Genomic DNA, 20471 nt, shown 5'->3' on the forward strand with positions numbered 1-20471 from the left:
CAAAAGTTTTGAGGTCAGGTTCAGTTCATGAGTGTACTACAGACATTTAAGGAGTTCAATTCTCATTCTGTAGCATGTATGGACTATGTGGGCTCCTCCTCAGGTTGCCAACACTGTATTGATTACTTTAGCTGGAAAGGTCACTGCATATGTTGAAAAGCTTTTATACAGGCTGCTTGTGTCAGCTAATTTCTGTGTGGTAGTAATCCTGTTTTATGAGGGGAATGGAAGTTTAGGCAATCCTATTTCAGATTCAAGTGTAAGATAATACAGTCCTACACTACAAGGCCAAAATGATGTGGACACCTCTTCAAATTAGTGGATTCGGCTATTTCAGCCACACCCATGGATGACAGGTGTAAAAAACAAAATTGAGCACACAGCCATGCAATCTCCATAGACAAACATTGGCAGTAGTATGGCCTGTCCTGAAGAGCTCAGTAACTTTAAATGTGGCACCGTCATGGGATGCCACCTTTCCTACAAGTCAGTTCATCAAATTTCTTCCCAGTCAACTTTAAGTACTGTTATTGTGAAGTGGAAACGTTTAGGAGCAACAACAGCTCAGCTGTGAAGTGGTAGGCCACACAAGCTCACAGAACAGGACCACCGAGTGCGGAGGCACGTAACGCATAAAATCGTATGTCCTCGGTTGCAACACTCACCACTGAGTTCCAAATTGCCTCTGGAAGCAACATCAGCACAAGAACTGTTTGTAGGGAGCTTCATGAAGTGGGTTTCCATTTCCGAGCAGCCGCACACAAGCCTAAGATCACCATGCACAATACCAAGCGTCGGCTGGAGTGGTATAAAGCTTGCGGAATAATGGTCTGGGTATCAGGTTTAAGGTAAGACCCAGATGCAAACCATGTTGAATAAACAATCATTTAATGATCCAATAGGGACAGGTAATAGACAGGTCAAGGCAGGCAGGGATCAGTAACCAGAGGTGAGGCAACGGTACCGAACGGCAGTCAGGCTCAGGGTCAGGTTAAGCAGAGGTCAAAAATCCAGCGGAGGGCAAAGGTACAGGTCTGTAGGTAGGCTCAGGCAGAGTGGTCAGGCAGGCGGGCTTGGAGTCAGGACAGGCAAGGGTCAAAACCAGGAGGGCCAGAAAAAAGAGACTTGGAAAAAGCAGGCGCTGAGAAACTAAAGCTGGTTGACTTGACAAATTGGCAAAGGACAAGCAGAGAATTCAGGAATATATACACAGGGGATAATGGGGAAGATGGGCGACACTTGGAGGGGGGTGGAGACAATCACAAGGACAGGTGAAAAAGATCAGGGTGTGACACTGGGGCTGTTTTTCATGGTAGGCCCTTACCTGTTTCAGCATGACAATGCCCCCTTGCACAAAGTGAGGACCATACAGACGTGGTTTGTCGAAATAGGTGTGGAAGAACTTGACTGGCCTGCACAGAGCCCTGACCTCAACCGCATGGAACACTTTTGGGATGAATTGGAACACCGACTGGGAGACAGGCCTAATCACCCAACATCAGTGCCCGACCTCACTAATGCTCTTGAGACTGAATGGATGCAAGTCCCCGCAACAATGCTCCAACATCTAGTGGAAAGCCTTCCCAGAACAGTGTAGTCTGTTAAAGTAGCAAAAGGGGGACCAACTCCATATTAATTCCCATGATTTTGGAATGAGATGTTCAATGAACAGGTGTCCACATACTCTTGGCCATGTAGTGTATTTCAAAAAAACACCACATAGCCTAGTCTGGTGTAAAGTGACAAAGTAAAAATACTTTTAAGTACTACTTAAGTTGTCTTTTGGGGTATCTTTACTTTTACTCCACTACACTCTTAGAAAAAAGGGTGCTTTCTAGAACCTAAAAGGGTTCTTCATCCGAAGAACACTTTTGGAACCCTTTTTCTAAGAGTGTACATTCCTAAAGAAAATATATACTTTTTACCATACAATTTTCCTGACACCCACTCATTACATTTAGAATGCTCAGGCTAGACAGCAATCCTGACCGGTTGCATCACCGCCTGGTATGGCAACTGCTCAGCATCTGACCGTAAGTCACTACAGAGGGTTGTGCGTACGGTCCAGTACATCACTGAGGCCAAGTTTCCTGCCATCCAGGATCTATATAATAGGAGGTGTCAGAGGAAAGCCCATAAAATTGTCAGAGACTCCAGTCCCCCAAGTCATAGACAGTGTTCTCTGCTAACGCACGGCAAGCGGTACCAGAGCACCAAGTCTCGGACCAAAAGGCTCCTTAACAGCTTCTACCCCAAAGCAATAAGACTGTTGACAATTAATCAAATGGCCACCGGACTATTACATTGACCCACCCCCTCCATTTGTTTTGTACACTGCTGCTAATCTCTGTTTATTATATATGCAGTCACTTCACCCCTACCTACATGTACAAATTACAAAATAACATGTACCCTCACACACTGACTCGGTACCGGTTCGCCATGTATATAGCCTCGTTATTGTTATGTTATTGTGTTACTTTTTATTATTTTTTACTTTAGTTTATTTGATAAATATTTTCTTAACTCTTGAACTGCACTGTTGGTTAAGGGCTTGTAAGTAAGCATTTCATGGTAAGGTCTGCACTTGTATTCGGCGCATGTGACAAATCAAGTTTGATTTGACTTGATTTGAATATGTTCCAATTCCAAACCTATTAATATAACGCATTACCTCTGATGTGGCTGACTCACTAAACACAAATACTGCATTTGTAAATTGTGTCTGAGTGTTGGAGTGTGCTAGTTTGGGACAAGTCTTTTTAGCTAACATTCCATTATTTTCCACTTAATGTAATTTGGCAAAGAGACTGGCATTCCAGCAATCTCAACGTTCAATATGCAGCTGAATTTACACTGCAGTTGCTGATTGGTAGTTGGAAACAATATTCATATTGTCCGTATATAATTTGAAGAACAATAATAAACAATACCTTTGCAACCTGCTATGGTCATTCCCTTGTGAGAACCCACTGGGCACACACTGGTTGAATCAACGTTGTTTCCAAGTAATTTCAATGACTTGTAAGAATCCCACCGTACCTTCTCCGCTATGCAATCTGGTTTCCGAGCCGGTCATGGGTGCACCTCAGCCACACTCAAGGTACTAAACGACATCATAACCGCCATCGATAAAAGACAGTACTGTGTAGCCGTCTTCATCGACCTTGCCAAGGCTTTCGACTCTGTCAATCACCATATTCTTATCAGCAGACTCAGTAGCCTCGGTTTTTCGGATGACTGCCTTGCCTGGTTCACCAATTACTTTGCAGACAGAGTTCAGTGTGTCAAATCGGAGCGTAAGCTGCTCAAATAGCTGATGCTTAAAGTTAGTGAGGGAGATATGTCTCCAACTTCAGTGATTTTTGCAATTCGTTCCAGTAATTGGCAGCAGAGAACTGGAAGGAAAGGTGGCCAAAGGAGCTGTTGGCTTTGGGGATGACCAGTGAGATATACCTGCTGGAGTGTGTGCTACGGGTGGGTGTTATGGTGACCAGTGAGCTGAGAATAAGGCAGGGCTTTACCTAGCAAAGACTTATAGATGACCTGGAGCCAGTGGGTCTGGCAACGAATATGTAGTGAGAGCCAGCCGACGAGAACATACAGGTCGCAGTGGTGGGTGGTATATGGGGCTTTGGTGACAAAACGGATGTGTCATCACAACTTTTGGAGATATTTCAATTTCGATTTTGTGGTAAATTGATCAAATTCTTTGAAAATGTGAAAAAGTTGTAGATATAGTCCAATGAAGTTAGATCTATAATTGTTGTTTTTAAAATACCTTAAGATAAATAATCCACTTGTTTAAAGAGAAAGATGTTGATATTTTTTCGTAATGTTATGTGTTTCTACCTGTCATTTAGACAATGACTATCCCAGTTAGCACTAGTTTATGCTAACTTGCTAGCTAGCAACTTCACTAGCAGATTGTCTGAGGTAAAATACATTATAAAGATAACGTAATTTAATTGCAGTTGTAAAAGTTTCCAATAGGGACTGATACCTTTACAGTTAATGTTACTTTATAGCCTTTTAGCTATTTTACACAGCATTTTGTGTCATATAGTTTCACCATAGGGATGGTGCCAGGTTTCCTCCAGATGTGACGCTTGGTATTCAGGCCAATAGTTCAATCTTGGTTTCATCAGACCAGAGAATCTTGTTTCTCATGGTCTGAGAGTCTTTAGGTGCCTTTTGGCAAAGTCCAAGAGGGCTGTCATGTGCCTTTTACTGAGGAGTAGCTTCTGCCTGGCCACACTACCATAAAGACCTGATTGATGGAGTGCTGCAGAGATGGCTGTCCTGCTGGAAGGTTCTCCCATCTCCACAGAGGAACTCTGGAGCTCTGTCAGAGTAACCATCGGGTTCTTGGTCCCTCCTCTCCCGATTGCTCAGTTTTTTGTCGAGTGGCCAGCTCTAGGAAGAGACTTGGTGGTTCCAAACTTATTCCATTTAAGAATGATGGAGGCCACTGTGCTCTTGGGGACCTTCAATGCTGCAGACATTTTTGGTACCTTGCCCCCTTTCTCTGCGACTTGACACAATGCTGTCTCGGGGCTCTACAGACAATTCCTTCGATCTCATGTCTTGGTTTTTGCTATGACATGCACTGTCAACTGAGACCTTATATAGACAGGTGTGTGCCTTTCCAAATCATGTCCAATCAATTGAATTTACCACAGGTGGACTCCAATTAAGTTGTAGAAACATCTCAAGGATGATCAATGGAAACAGGATGCATCTGAGCTCAATTTCAAGTCTCATAGCAAAGGGTCTGAATACTTAAGTAAATAAGGCATTTCTGGGGTTTTTTGTTTACTTTTTTTGTCAATTACTGTTTTCACTTTGTCATTATGGGATATTTATTTAATCAAGTTTAGAATAAGGCTGTAATGTAATAAAATGTGAAAAAAAGTCCAGGGGACTGAATACTTTCCAGAGGCACTGTAGATGTCTGCAAATAATAAATAATCCAGCACCCTCCTGGGACAAACTACTTCCAGCACAGGTGTTGGTCGCCTAAATTCACAAGTAGGCTAGGCCTAATATATAGGCTAGCATACAAATTGTGGATTATAGCCCCAGCCTATGAACAACATTCAAATTTACAGTCTTCACTGTTCCCTTCCGCTAGCTTCTCCACTGGCCTTTCAGTAAAAAAAAAGAAAAAAAAGAGGAAAGAAGCACCTTGCTCTTTGATTTAAAAAATATATATATATATATTTGTATTATGAACACAAATACAAAAAAAACCTTGCTCTTGCTCGCTGGATAAAAAAATTAGGCTAGTGTTCACGAGCTTCTTTGGTGTGAGGTGATCACATAGGCTGGTGGTAAAAATGCAATAAACGGGAATGCTTTGTTCTCCCCACACTCTACGTTCCTAGCCCACGCCCAATGTTTACAATGAAATGTATGTCAGAATGCCTAATGTTAGAATGTGATTGCTGGTAAAGTGACATAAGTTGCAAGGAGTGAAATGCACAGTAATAGTTAAACAGAGACGGCAAGCAGGCTGTGTGCCCCTGGCTGTCAGCAAATAAAATAATGTAATTGTGCTGCCTGGCAATTATATGTATAGCATTTACTTTCTCAAGTATGGCAATTGAGTCCTTTTCCCACCATTGTTAGGCTACTTGAGTACATTCAAATGTATACTTTTACTCTAGTATTTTACTGGGTGACTTTCAGATGAGTAATTTTCTATTAAGTTAACTTTACTTTTACTTGTTCAACCATCAGTGGGCTGAAAACTTTTTCCGTACAGCTGCCAGTTTGTTTTTAGCTTTTGTCAACAGGGGGCAGCAAAGGCTCATTAATAGGAGTTCAGGTACAGAACTACATTTTGCAGTAGCTTGCTGGTACTGTAACTAAATTCAAATCGTAGTAGTATTCAGCAGCTATCTGGACCGACAATAATTTTTTGTATATATAAAAATAAAATATGTAAGCAATAATGTTCTTGCTTATTCCCACTTGAAAGTGTTAAATAGTAAATTACTAACTGATAGCATACTACCCAAAGTGATCAGTCTTGCCATTGTAGTTAATTCCCCTAGCTTGTTGTAGAGGACAATTTGGGAAATGGGAGGCTAGGAATACAGCAGTTATTCACAGCCATGTCATGTAGACCAGCTGCCTTTTCACAGAATCTTATTGTAATTAGCCACACATTGCCCTTTGGTGGGCTAAGTAAGCTATCAATTGTCAGTAACCATGGTACCCTAAATTAAGTAATTTTTAAAATTACAATGAAACCCATCAAAGCACTTGAATCTCCAGCTTTTGCTTTAAACCAGTGGTAAGTAATACCTCAAAGGATTTAGCATATATATATAAAGGTTTAATTAAATAGCATTGTTTCATTACAAGTGTGACAATATACTATGTTTCTTACACATTGTCAAACACACCTCATGTAATCAATTTAAGATCCATTGTATTATTGTTTGTATAATAACATCAAAGCTGTGAAAGGAAACTGAATACAAAATAAACTAAAAACCTTTATGGCTTCAAGAATTGAAAAATATATTTGGTAACTTTTGAAAAAAGCAGGGGAAACTTAAGGTCCTCCCCTGAGACGCAGCACAAGATGGAGGGTGGATTCTTTCTGGATGTTGTAGTCTGAGAGGGTGCGGCCATCTTCTAGCTGCTTGCCGGCAAAGATCAGCCTCTGCTGGTCTGGGGGGATGCCCTCCTTGTCCTGGATCTTGGCCTTCACGTTCTCAATGGTGTCGCTTGGCTCAACCTCGAGGGTGATGGTCTTGCCTGTCAGGGTCTTCACGAAGATCTGCATGCCTCCCCTGAGACGCAGCACAAGATGGAGGGTGGATTCTTTCTGGATGTTGTAGTCTGAGAGGGTGCGGCCATCTTCTAGCTGCTTGCCGGCAAAGATTAGCCTCTGCTGGTCTGGGGGGATGCCCTCCTTGTCCTGGATCTTGGCCTTCACATTCTCAATGGTGTCGCTTGGCTCAACCTCGAGGGTGATGGTCTTGCCTGTCAGGGTCTTCACGAAGATCTGCATGCCTCCCCTGAGACGCAGCACAAGATGGAGGGTGGATTCTTTCTGGATGTTGTAGTCTGAGAGGGTGCGGCCATCTTCTAGCTGCTTGCCGGCAAAGATCAGCCTCTGCTGGTCTGGGGGGATGCCCTCCTTGTCCTGGATCTTGGCCTTCACATTCTCAATGGTGTCGCTTGGCTCAACCTCGAGGGTGATGGTCTTGCCTGTCAGGGTCTTCACGAAGATCTGCATGCCTCCCCTGAGACGCAGCACAAGATGGAGGGTGGATTCTTTCTGGATGTTGTAGTCTGAGAGGGTGCGGCCATCTTCTAGCTGCTTGCCGGCAAAGATCAGCCTCTGCTGGTCTGGGGGGATGCCCTCCTTGTCCTGGATCTTGGCCTTCACGTTCTCAATGGTGTCGCTTGGCTCAACCTCGAGGGTGATGGTCTTGCCTGTCAGGGTCTTCACGAAGATCTGCATGCCTCCCCTGAGACGCAGCACAAGATGGAGGGTGGATTCTTTCTGGATATTGTAGTCTGAGAGGGTGCGGCCATCTTCTAGCTGCTTGCCGGCAAAGATCAGCCTCTGCTGGTCTGGGGGGATGCCCTCCTTGTCCTGGATCTTGGCCTTCACGTTCTCAATGGTGTCGCTTGGCTCAACCTCAAGGGTGATGGTCTTGCCTGTCAGGGTCTTCACGAAGATCTGCATGCCTCCCCTGAGACGCAGCACAAGATGGAGGGTGGATTCTTTCTGGATATTGTAGTCTGAGAGGGTGCGGCCATCTTCTAGCTGCTTGCCGGCAAAGATCAGCCTCTGCTGGTCTGGGGGGATGCCCTCCTTGTCCTGGATCTTGGCCTTCACGTTCTCAATGGTGTCGCTTGGCTCAACCTCAAGGGTGATGGTCTTGCCTGTCAGGGTCTTCACGAAGATCTGCATGCCTCCCCTGAGACGCAGCACAAGATGGAGGGTGGATTCTTTCTGGATGTTGTAGTCTGAGAGGGTGCGGCCATCTTCTAGCTGCTTGCCGGCAAAGATCAGCCTCTGCTGGTCTGGGGGGATGCCCTCCTTGTCCTGGATCTTGGCCTTCACGTTCTCAATGGTGTCGCTTGGCTCAACCTCGAGGGTGATGGTCTTGCCTGTCAGGGTCTTCACGAAGATCTGCATGCCTCCCCTGAGACGCAGCACAAGATGGAGGGTGGATTCTTTCTGGATGTTGTAGTCTGAGAGGGTGCGGCCATCTTCTAGCTGCTTGCCGGCAAATATCAGCCTCTGCTGGTCTGGGGGGATGCCCTCCTTGTCCTGGATCTTGGCCTTCACGTTCTCAATGGTGTCGCTTGGCTCAACCTCAAGGGTGATGGTCTTGCCTGTCAGGGTCTTCACGAAGATCTGCATCTTTGCACCTGAAACAGAGTGAACAATCAGTTAATTATAACAATAATGCAAATTATATGTCCCTATTGAATTAGTTTACCACTCAATACTAATGTCCATTGTTAACACAAAGTGAAGTAACACCTCAAACTTGTTATCCTGGTGCCAATAACTTTTAATTTAATGTATTTGCCATTATGCAAGCTCAAATCCTATTAGGTGTTCTAGCATGCATTTGCATATATCGGTGTAGTAACTCAATATGCCTTTGCACTCCTAAACGTGATTTAAGACTTTTACACGGTCAATGCTATATAAAAAAAAAACGTAGTCAACTCTGTTCATAACAGATTTTAGCTTCTGGAACAGAACTTTAAGATAAAATGTTACGTCGATGAGAACGTGTAAAATGTAATCCAAAATAAATCTTCTCCCACTGGACTTGGATGTGTCACATTTATACATCCGGTGAAATATCTGTCTCTTTGTTCTCTGTGGCGTAACGCTAACCGTTTGGATTCCGTACCGACGCCATCTTCCCCACCACTAACTAGTGTGCCCTGTGTTCACCTGGCTAGCGAAGCAGCATAAAAATGGGGGAGAAAACTAACAGTCGCTACGGCTAACAAACTTCCAGGGATAAATATTACCCGAAAACGATCACTTGTACAATTGAGGCCTAAAAAAAAAAAAAAAATGGTTAAGGCACAAAAATTAAATATTTTGTGAGGTTAGAGCGAAACACGGTTGTTCTAACGTTACCGGAATGGTGTTGAACAACCGTGTTTCGCTCTTCCCTCACTATTTATTTTGTTGTGCCTTACTCATTAAAAAAAAGCAAGTAAATCCAGCACATTAGTTAACTAACAAAATACTATCTGTATTTTTTTTCAACGCTAAACTTCGACATATTAAATCAGTGTACTTACGATTGACTTCAGAGAAAACTTCACAAAACTCTCTTTAAAGATGTCTTCTTGCTTCTACGTTTAATATAGTTCATGTATTGTATTTATACAAAGAAAACGTTGTGACGTAGAAAGCGTCATGTGACAATATCCATCCGCTATTGAAAACATAGTCCGTTCTGTAACCTGTACATTTACGATTTACATTGCATTAATCAATTTCGACTGCAATAAATATTCATATTATAACACATATACAAATTCTCGATTAGGACAAGGTGATTTAAAAACATTACTCGCGGCGGAGTCACATTTATCTGCTGTGTGCTGAGATTTCTCTAGAAATTGCTGGAACGATCTACGTGAAGAACCCATCCTCCGAATCTGTGATTGGACGCTTGTTTGTCTGAATAACATTTACAACATTACATTTAAGTCATTTAGCAGACGCTCTTATCCAGAGCGACTTACAAATTGGATATACAACGATTGGTGGATGCTAATGTATCGCTGCCTTGGAATGTGAATGTTTTCAAACTTGTCTGACGGTACCATGAACTTTCCAAACAACACTGATATGAAAAACAAAATGTTTTGTGTCATTTCCGATCAACTGTAAAAACAGTTTGACGCTCAAATTATTATTTGCCCTGTTCAGTGTTGGGGGATTATTGATGAAACAATGGAAACTTTTTAGACAATATGTACTGTCTGTCTCATATCCTCCTATTGATATAGGCCTACTCACACTGTATCAATACCAAGACAATCCCTTCGTTAAAGCTATATGGCACAACCTGTCAAATACCACTATTTGTCAGTTGTTCGCATTTGTTTCTGTAAACATAATACATAAAGAGCAAATATCATGGCATTTCTCAATCCTAAAAAAACAACCAGTAGCAAACCTTTTCATCCAACATACTTCTTAATATAGAGCAGAAACATGCAGCATGGGGTCCAGCCTCCAGCAGATGGGAACATGTTTCCCAACATATGCTTCATGCTGCTTTGTCTGCACATGTAAATCAAATCAAATTTATTTATATAGCCCTTCGTACATCAGCTGATATCTCAAAGTGCTGTACAGAAACCCAGCCTAAAACCCCAAACAGCAAGCAATGCAGGTGTAGAAGCACGGTGGCTAGGAAAAACTCCCGTGAAATTACCTTTCAAATGATATATAATAAAGCCAACTAAGAAAACACCAGCTACAACTATTGTTTCAAAATAGCCCATATTGTGCCATTGACATGAGAATATTGGAAGCTTAGCCATAGAATTCCATATAGTGGGGCAGCTATGTTTTTGGATTGTAACTTTGGTGATAGAGGCACCATATTTCACACAGACAGATAGAACAAGGTTTGAAAAAGATTTGTAGATACAGGGCCATCACAGGATTCACGTATTAACCCCACAAAAGCCTTTTAACAACTCAATGGGGTCTCATTGGATCAATTTTGCATGACCATACCTGTATGAAATATAATTGTAGTATGAATGTGTGACAGGTATAAAGATGTTAAATGATTCACAGAATTGTGGTAATGTGCCCCAAAAGTTGTCTGAATCACTGATTTCTGAAAATGTCATGATCAATAATTGCAATATTAATTACAATAGCAATAATTACAATACAATAGCTTCAAGTTCCTTGGTGTCCACATTACTAACAAACTAACATGGTCCAAGCACACCAAGACAGTTGTGAAGAGGGCACGACAAAATCTATACACCTCAGGAGACTGAAAAGATTTGGCATGGGTCCTCAGATCCTCAAAAGGTTCTACAGCTGCACCATCTAGAGCATCCTGACTAGTTGCATCACTGCCTGGCATGGCAACTGCTCGGCCTCCGACCGCAAAGCACTACAGATGGTAGTGCAAACGGCCCAGTACATCACTGGGGCCAAGCTTCCTGCCATCCAGTACCTCTATACCAGGCGATGTCAGAGGAAGGCACTAAAAATTGTCAAAAACTCCAGCCACCCCAGTCATAGACTGTTCTCTCTGCTACCGCACGGCAAGCGGTACCGGAGTGCCAAGTCTCGGTCCAAGAGGCTTCTAAACAGCTTCTACCCCCAAGCCATAAGACTCCTGAACATCTAGTCAAATGGCTACCCAGACTATTTGCAGTGCCCCCCACCCCCACACCCTCTCTCTCTACACCATGACAATGCATAGTCACTTTAATAACTCTACCTACATGTACATACTACCTCAACTAACCGGTGCCCCTGCACATTGACTCTGTATCGGTACCCCCCCTGTATATAGTCTTGCTTTTGTTATTTTTTACTGCTGCTCTTTAATTACTTTTTACTTTTATCTCTTATTCTTATCTGTATAACTGAATTGTTGGTTAGGAGGTCATAAGTAAGCATTTCACTGTAAGGTCTACACCTGTTGTATTCGGCGCATGTGACTAATACAATTTGATTTGATTTGATCCTGTTAAAAGTTTTCATAAAACAGAGGACTAGAAACTCCATAAGGATGCCAATAGGTTTTAAACAAATATCTTGATGATGAGAGCAGCAAACTATTACACATAGCTAGTCTTAATTAAGATGTATTCTTACTATGGGCCCATAGCAGATTGGTCTGTTACTAGAATACTAAAAGTTATATAATTGGCCTCAACAGGTTGAACAATTAATTTTACTACATTGTAATGGAATGTACGGGACAGGTTTATAGCCCTTATAATGAAAGGAGTTAAAGGATAACATTGTTTATCATGTTAATCAGCCCACATCCCTGACTATTTACATGTATAAATCAATTTGACATGTTTGAAGATTAAGTATTGCAATTAAGGATGAAACATATTCAGAAATGATTCAATTATATTTCATACAGGTATAGTTATGCGAAATCGATCCAACCATTGAGTTGTTTAGCAGCCATATTGGAAAAAGCCTTCTGTGGGATTAATACATGAATCTTGTGATGGCCACCAAGAGGCAAACCCTATTCTTGTCACGACTTCCGCGAAGTCGGTCCCTCTCCTTGTTCGGGCGGCGTTCGGCAGTCGATGTCACCGGTCTTCTAGCCATCGCCGATCCACTTTTCATTTTCCATTTGTTTTGTCTTTGTCTTACCCACTTGGTTTCAATTCCCCAATTACTTGTTCATTATTTAACCCTCTGTTCCCCCATGTTTGTTTGTGAATAATTGTTTATTGTAATGTGGTCCGTATTTGTGGCCTTGTATTTACACTACACGTATTGTTTTATTATTGAGTAAAATTGATTTCATTACTCATATCTGCTGTCCTGCGCCTGACCTCACCAGCTACACACAGACACACTTACAGTTCTAGCTACGTGTGTGAAATGTGGTGCCTCTATCACTAAAGTTACAATCCAAAAACGTAGCTTCCCCACTACATAGGATTTTATGGCTAAGCTTCCAACATTCTAATGTCAATGGCACAATATGGGCTAATTTTTAACAATAGTTGTTGCTGGTACTTTCAAAATTGGTGATATTATATATAATTTCAAAGGTAATTTCATGACCCTTCAGAACCACTTGCAAACAAAGATTAAAATGTATCAGGGTTTCCTTTTTTTGATTAAAGGGTATATGTGAGCAATAACTTGTTGTACACTGACATTGTTTGTCATGAGGTAAAATTCCTATGGGAAAAATGCATGGGATGGAAGGATGGAAGAAAGACTGATAACACATTGCTGCACTGGTATAACACATTTTCCAACTCTTAGGGACATACTGTAGACCTTCAAGAAAATCACTATGAGACATTGTCAGCCCAAGTGAGCCCAACCAACCTCCCTGGGCCCTGGCTCATGGACTAACTGCCAGTAAGGCTCTCTACCTTTCCTGCTCTGCCTAGAGAAATGAATGAGATATCTAGAGACAAAGCAGAATGAGTAAAAAAGAAATGTACAGGTTTGAAGGGAATAAGTATTTTCAGAGTAACCAACTTCAGGATTGTAATGGATAGGCTAGTCATAGCATTGTACAAACTGTCTGGACAACCCTCATGGTAAATACAGGTTTCTTGGTAAGAGAACACAAGTAAGTGCTGCCAAATAAATGTTTTTAAAAAACAATACACGGTGTCACTCATCAAAATTAATTACATTGTTTCATCTTTGAGCAACTCCTTTGACTCCTGATTCAGGGTGAGATACATATCAACCCAGTTGTAATCTTTACCATCCTGGCCCAATAGCAATCTGGTTTGGATTGATATTACACTCTTGATGGAGTTTGTGAATTATTTTCCATAACCATCACAGACTTTTCTTTTAATACATTATTTAACACGTTGTTCCTGTAGCGGCTAGATGTTCTTTATTATTCGGCCATCAGATTTGCCACCAATGCTCCTTATAGGACACATCCCTGCACTCTATACTCCTCTGTAAATTGGTAATTTCTGTATACCCATCGCAAGACCCACTGGTTGATGCTCATTTATAAAATCCTCTTAGGCCTCACTCCCCCCTATCTGAGATATCTACTGCAGCCCTCATCTTCCACATAGAACATCCATTCTGCCAGTAACATTCTGTTAAAGGTCCCCAAAGCTCACACTTCCCTGGGTCGCTCCTCTTTTCAGTTCGCTGCAAATAGCGACTGGAACGAGCTGCAAAAAACACTAAAACTTTACAGTTTTATGTCCTAATTCAAAGACTCAATCACGGACACTCTTACTGTCAGTTGTGGCTGCTTCACCTGATGTATTGTTGTCTCTACCTTCTTGCCTTTGTATTGTTGTCTGTACCCAATAATGTTTGTATCATGTTTTGTGCTGCTACCATGTTGTGTTGCTACCATGTTGTTGTCATCTTGTGTTGCTACCATGCTGTGTTGTCATGTGTTGCTGCCATGCTATGTTGTTGTCTTAGGTCTCTCTTTATGTAGTGTTGTGGTGTCTCTCTTGTCGTGATGTGTGTTTTGTCTTATATTTTTATTTTTAATCCCAGCCCCCGTCCCTGCAGGAAGCCTTTTGCCTTTTGGTAGGCAGTCATTGTAAATAGAATTGGTTCTTAATTTACTTGCCAAGTTAAATAAAGGTTAAATGCTATAGTCCTTCTGTTTTATTTCAAGAAGAGGCATATACTGGTGTCATAATGACCAAGCAGTTATCATCAGCTATTTTTAGGCACACTGATTTGGCAGTATGAAGGTATCTGTGACATGGTCATACAGAGCACCTTCTAGACACTTTAGCTAGAATATAGTACATGTTAACTTATAATATTTGTGACATTATCAAATTCAAGCATTGTCATTTAATGTGAACAGTCAGTGTTTTGAGCAGCTGAGGGTCAAGTTTGATATTCTTCTGCCTTCCAGGGAATCAATAACTGGCCAACTGCATATTGAGGGTAAGGAGTGGTTTGGTTTGTCTGGTCTGTCATTTAGGTCAGTCACAGTATTCTTATAAAGATACACAGCATGCACTATGGACTGTTGGTTCTTCATGTGACTCAATCCCAACGCGTGATCGCCACGTCACTCTTTCCTCAAGACTAGTTGAGCTTATCTGGAATGTGTTTGTGCAAGCCTGCTGTACTTTGCTGTTTTTAATTATGGGAGGGAGGACAATTTTTCATGCAAAACATGTTCCATAAGTGTATGTTGAGTACTGTATATAAAGAACTGCTTCATGTAAATGATAGTTTTATAAAATATGAGAAGCGATTGACTAGGGATCTCACAACAGACAGACGTGGATATACATTTATTCAAATCAAATCAAATCAAATTTATTTATATAGCCCTTCGTACATCAGCTGATATCTCAAAGTGCTGTACAGAAACCCAGCCTAAAACCCCAAACAGCAAACAATGCAGGTGTAAAAGCACGGTGGCTAGGAAAAACTCCCTAGAAAGGCCAAAACCTAGGAAGAAACCTAGAGAGGAACCGGGCTATGTGGGGTGGCCAGTCCTCTTCTGGCTGTGCCGGGTAGAGATTATAACAGAACATGACCAAGATGTTCAAATGTTCATAAATGACCAGCATGGTCAAATAATAATAAGGCAGAACAGTTGAAACTGGAGCAGCAGCACAGTCAGATGGACTGGGGACAGCAAGGAGCCATCATGTCAGGTAGTCCTGGGGCACGGTCCTAGGGCTCAGGTCCTCCGAGAGAGAGAAAGAAAGAGAGAATTAGAGAGAGCATATGTGGGGTGGCCAGTCCTCTTCTGGCTGTGCCAGGTGGAGATTATAACAGAACGTGGCCAAGATGTTCAAATGTTCATAAATGACCAGCATGGTTGAATAATAGTAAGGCAGAACAGTTGAAACTGGAGCAGGAGCATGGCCAGGTGGACTGGGGACAGCAAGGAGTCCTCATGTCAGGTAGTCCTGGGACATGGTCCTAGGGCCCAGGCCAGTTGAAACTGGAGCAGCAGCATGGCCAGGTGGACTGGGGACAGCAAGGAGTCATCATGTCAGGTAGTCCTGGGGCATGGTTCTAGGGCTCAGGTCCTCCGAGAGAGAGAAAGAAAGAGAGAAGGAGAGAATTAGAGAACGCACACTTAGATTTACACAGGACACCGAATAGGACAGGAGAAGTACTCCAGATAAACAAACTGACCCTAGCCCCCGACACATAAACTACTGCAGCATAAATACTGGAGGCTGAGACAGGAGGGGTCAGGAGACACTGTGGCCCCATCCGAGGACACCCCGGACAGGGCCAAACAGGAAGGATATAACCCCACCCACTTTGCCAAAGCACAGCCCCCACACCACTAGAGGGAAATCTTCAACCACCAACTTACCATCCTGAGACAAGGCCGAGTATAGCCCACAAAGATCTCCGACACGGTACAACCCAAGGGGTGGGGGGGAACCCAGACAGGCCGACCACAACAGTGAATCAACCCACCCAGGTGACGCATCCCCCCCAGGGACGGCACGAGAGAGCCCCAGCAAGCCAGTGACTCAGCCCCGTAACAGGGTTAGAGGCAGAGAATCCCAGTGGAAAAAGGGGAACCGGCCAGGCAGAGACAGCAAGGGCGGTTCGTTGCTCCAGAGCCTTTCCGTTCACCTTCCCACTCCTGGGCCAAACTACACTCAATCATATGACCCACTGAAGAGATGAGTCTTCAGTAAAGACTTAAAGGTTGAGACCGAGTTTGCGTCTCTGACATGGGTAGGCAGACCGTTCCATAAAAATGGAGCTCTATAGGAGAAAGCCCTGCCTCCAGCTGTTTGCTTAGAAATTCTAGGGACAATTAGGAGGCCTGCGTCTTGTGACCGTAGCGTACGTATAGGTATGTACGGCAGGACCAAATCAGAGAGGTAGGTAGGAGCAAGCCCATGTAATGCTTTGTAGGTTAGCAGTAAAACCTTGAAATCAGCCCTTGCTTTGACAGGAAGCCAGTGTAGAGAGGCTAGCACTGGAGTAATATGATCAAATTTTTGGTTCTAGTCAGGATTCTAGCAGCCGTATTTAGCACTAACTGAAGTTTATTTAGTGCTTTATCCGGGTAGCCGGAAAATAGAGCATTGCAGTAGTCTAACCTAGAAGTGACAAAAGCATGGATTAATTTTTCTGCATCATTTTTGGACAGAAAGTTTCTGATTTTTGCAATGTTACGTAGATGGAAAAAAGCTGTCCTCGAAATGGTCTTGATATGTTCTTCAAAAGAGAGATCAGGGTCCAGAGTAACGCCGAGGTCCTTCACAGTTTTATTTGAGACGACTGTACAACCATTAAGATTAATTGTCAGATTCAACAGAAGATCTCTTTGTTTCTTGGGACCTAGAACAAGCATCTCTGTTTTGTCCGAGTTTAATAGTAGAAAGTTTGCAGCCATCCACTTCCTTATGTCTGAAACACATGCTTCTAGCGAGGGCAATTTTGGTGCTTCACCATGTTTCATTGAAATGTACAGCTGTGTGTCATCCGCATAGCAGTGAAAGTTTACATTATGTTTTCGAATAACATCCCCAAGAGGTAAAATATATAGTGAAAACAATAGTGGTCCTAAAACAGAACCTTGAGGAACACCGAAATGTACAGTTGATTTGTCAGAGGACAAACCATTCACAGAGACAAACTGATATCTTTCCGACAGATAAGACCTAAACCAGGCCAGAACATGTCCGTGTAGACCAATTTGGGTTTCCAATCTCTCCAAAAGAATGTGGTGATCGATGGTATCAAAAGCAGCACTAAGGTCTAGGAGCACGAGGACAGATGCAGAGCCTCGGTCCGATGCCATCAAAATGTCATTTACCACCTTCACAAGTGCCGTCTCAGTGCTATGATGGGGTCTAAAACCAGACTGAAGCATTTCGTATACATTGTTTGTCTTCAGGAAGGCAGTGAGTTGCTGCGCAACAGCCTTCTCTAAAATCTTTGAGAGGAATGGAAGATTCGATATAGGCCGATAGTTTTTTATATTTTCTGGGTCAAGGTTTGGCTTTTTCAAGAGAGGCTTTATTACTGCCACTTTTAGTGAGTTTGGTACACATCCAGTGGATAGAGAGCCGTTTATTATGTTCAACATAGGAGGGCCAAGCACAGGAAGCAGCTCTTTCAGTAGTTTAGTTGGAATAGGGTCCAGTATACAGCTTGAAGGTTTAGAGGCCATGATTATTTTCATCATTGTGTCAAGAGATATAGTACTAAAACACTTGAGCGTCTCTCTTGATCCTAGGTCCTGGCAGAGTTGTGCAGACTCAGGACAACTGAGGTTTGGAGGAATACGCAGGTTTAAAGAGGAGTCCGTAATTTGCTTTCTAATAATCATAATCTTTTCCTCAAAGAAGTTCATGAATTTATCACTGCTAAAGTGCAAGTCATCCTCTCTTGGGGAATGCTGCTTTTTAGTTAGCTTTGCCACAGTATCAAAAAGGAATTTCGGATTGTTCTTATTTTCCTCAATTAAGTTAGAAAAATAGGACGATCGAGCAGCAGTAAGGGTTCTTCGGTACTGCACGGTACCATCCTTCCAAGCTAGTCGGAAGACTTCCAGTTTGGTGTGGCGCCATTTCCGTTCCAATTTTCTGGAAGCTTGCTTCAGAGCTCGGGTATTTTCTGTGTACCATGGAGCTAGTTTCTTATGAGACATTTTTTTAGTTTTTAGGGGTGCAACTGCATCTAGGGTATTGCGCAAGGTTAAATTGAGATCCTCAGTTAGGTGGTTAACGGATTTTTGTCCTCTGGCATCCTTGGGTAGGCAGAGGGAGTCTGGAAGGGCATCAAGGAATCTTTGTGTTGTCTGTGAATTTATAGCACGACTTTTGATGTTCCTTGGTTGGGGTCTGAGCAGATTATTTGTTGCAATTGCAAACGTAATAAAATGGTGGTCTGATAGTCCAGGATTATGAGGAAAAACATTAAGATCCACAACATTTATTCCATGGGACAAAACTAGGTCCAGCGTATGACTGTGAGAGTGAGTGGGTCCAGAGACATGTTGGACAAAACCCACTGAGTCGATGATGGCTCCAAAAGCCTTTTGGAGTGGGTCTGTGGACTTTTCCATGTGAATATTAAAGTCACCAAAGATTAGAATATTATCTGCAATGACTACAAGGTCTGATAGGAATTCAGGGAACTCAGTGAGAAACGCTGTATATGGCCCAGGAGGCCTGTAAACAGTAGCTATAAAAAGTGATTGAGTAGGCTGCATAGATTTCATGACTAGAAGCTCAAAAGACGAAAACGTCATTTTTTTTTTGTAAATTGAAATTTGCTATCGTAAATGTTAGCAACACCTCCGCCTTTGCGGGATGCACGGGGATATGGTCACTAGTGTAGCCAGGAGGTGAGGCCTCATTTAACACAGTAAATTCATCAGGCTTAAGCCATGTTTCAGTCAGGCCAATCACATCAAGATTATGATCAGTGATTAGTTCATTGACTATAATTGCCTTTGAAGTAAGGGATCTAACATTAAGTAGCCCTATTTTGAGATGTGAGGTATCATGATCTCTTTCAGTAATGACAGGAATGGAGGTGGTCTTTATCCTAGTGAGATTGCTAAGGCGAACACCGCCATGTTTAGTTTTGCCCAACCCAGGTCGAGGCACAGACACGGTCTCAATGGTGATAGCTGAGCTGACTACACTAACTATGCTAGTGGCAGACTCCACTATGCTGGCAGGCTGGCTAATAGCCTGCTGCCTGGCCTGCACCCTATTTCATTGTGGAGCTAGAGGAGTTAGAGCCCTGTCTATGTTGGCAGATAAGATGAGAGCACCCCTCCAGCTAGGATGGAGTCCGTCACTCCTCAGCAGGTCAGGCTTGGTCCTGTTTGTGGGCGAGTCCCAGAAAGAGGGCCAATTATCTACAAATTCTATCTTTTGGGAGGGGCAGAAAACAGTTTTCAACCAGCGATTGAGTTGTGAGACTCTGCTGTAGAGCTCATCACTCCCCCTAACTGGGAGGGGGCCAGAGACAATTACTCGATGCCGACACATCTTTCTAGCTGATATGCACGCAGAAGCTATGTTGCGCTTGGTGATCTCTGACTGTTTCATCCTAACATCGTTGGTGCCGACATGGATAACAATATCTCTATACTCTCTACACTCGCCAGTTTTAGCTTTAGCCAGCACCATCTTCAGATTAGCCTTAACGTCGGTAGCCCTGCCCCCGGGTAAACAGTGTATGATCGCTGGATGATTCGCTTTAAGTCTAATACTGCGGGTAATGGAGTCGCCAATGACTAGAGTTTTCAATTTGTCAGAGCTAATGGTGGGAAGCTTCGGCGTCTCAGACCCCGTAACGGGAGGAGTAGAGACCAGAGAAGACTCGGCCTCTGACACCGACCCGCTGCTTAATGGGGAGAACCGGTTGAAAGTTTCTGTCTGCTGAATGAGCGACACCGGTTGAGCGTTCCTACAGCATTTCCTTCCAGAAACCGTGAGAAAGTTGTCCGGCTGCGGGGACTGTGCCAGGGGATTTATACTACTATCTGTACTTACTGGTGGCACAGACGCTGTTTCATCCTTTCCTACACTGAAATTACCCTTGCCTAACGATTGCGTCTGAAGCTGGGCTTGCAGTACAGCTATCCTCGCCGTAAGGCGAGCACAGCGGCTGCAATTAGAAGGCATCATGTTAATGTTACTACTTAGCTTGTGTACTATAGTAACCACAGCCCTTTTTGGATAGCGTTCTTATAGCGTTCTTATAACCCTCTACTCAATTATGTAATCATGCCTATTAATTTGAAATGTAT

General features: G+C 42.9%; 1 protein-coding gene across 2 annotated transcripts; it reads right to left on the reverse strand.

Annotated features, from left to right (window-relative positions):
• Positions 1 to 6321: 6321 nt before the first annotated feature.
• Positions 6322 to 9453, reverse strand: ubb (ubiquitin B). Of its 2 annotated transcripts, XM_046303878.1 has the most exons (3): positions 9304 to 9453; positions 6802 to 8403; positions 6322 to 6573 (listed from the first exon to the last, which is right to left on the reverse strand). In XM_046303878.1, exons 2-3 carry the CDS (start codon positions 8393 to 8395, stop codon positions 6566 to 6568), a joined length of 1602 nt encoding a protein of 533 aa, XP_046159834.1. In that variant the 5' UTR covers positions 8396 to 8403; positions 9304 to 9453; the 3' UTR covers positions 6322 to 6565. The 2 variants fall into 2 exon arrangements, with proteins under 2 accessions (XP_046159834.1, XP_046159833.1); XM_046303877.1 differs by having other exon boundaries at positions 6322 to 8403.
• Between the last annotated feature and the right edge of the window lie 11018 nt (positions 9454 to 20471).

This window comes from Oncorhynchus gorbuscha, linkage group LG16 (genome assembly GCF_021184085.1).
Source record: "Oncorhynchus gorbuscha isolate QuinsamMale2020 ecotype Even-year linkage group LG16, OgorEven_v1.0, whole genome shotgun sequence".
In the NCBI taxonomy this organism is placed as follows: Eukaryota; Metazoa; Chordata; class Actinopteri; order Salmoniformes; family Salmonidae; genus Oncorhynchus; species Oncorhynchus gorbuscha.

Coding starts and splice junctions, on each gene's coding strand:
- ubb (XM_046303877.1), bottom strand. CDS start 8,395: ATGCAGATCTTCGTGAAGACCCTGACAGGCAAGACCATCACCCTTGAG.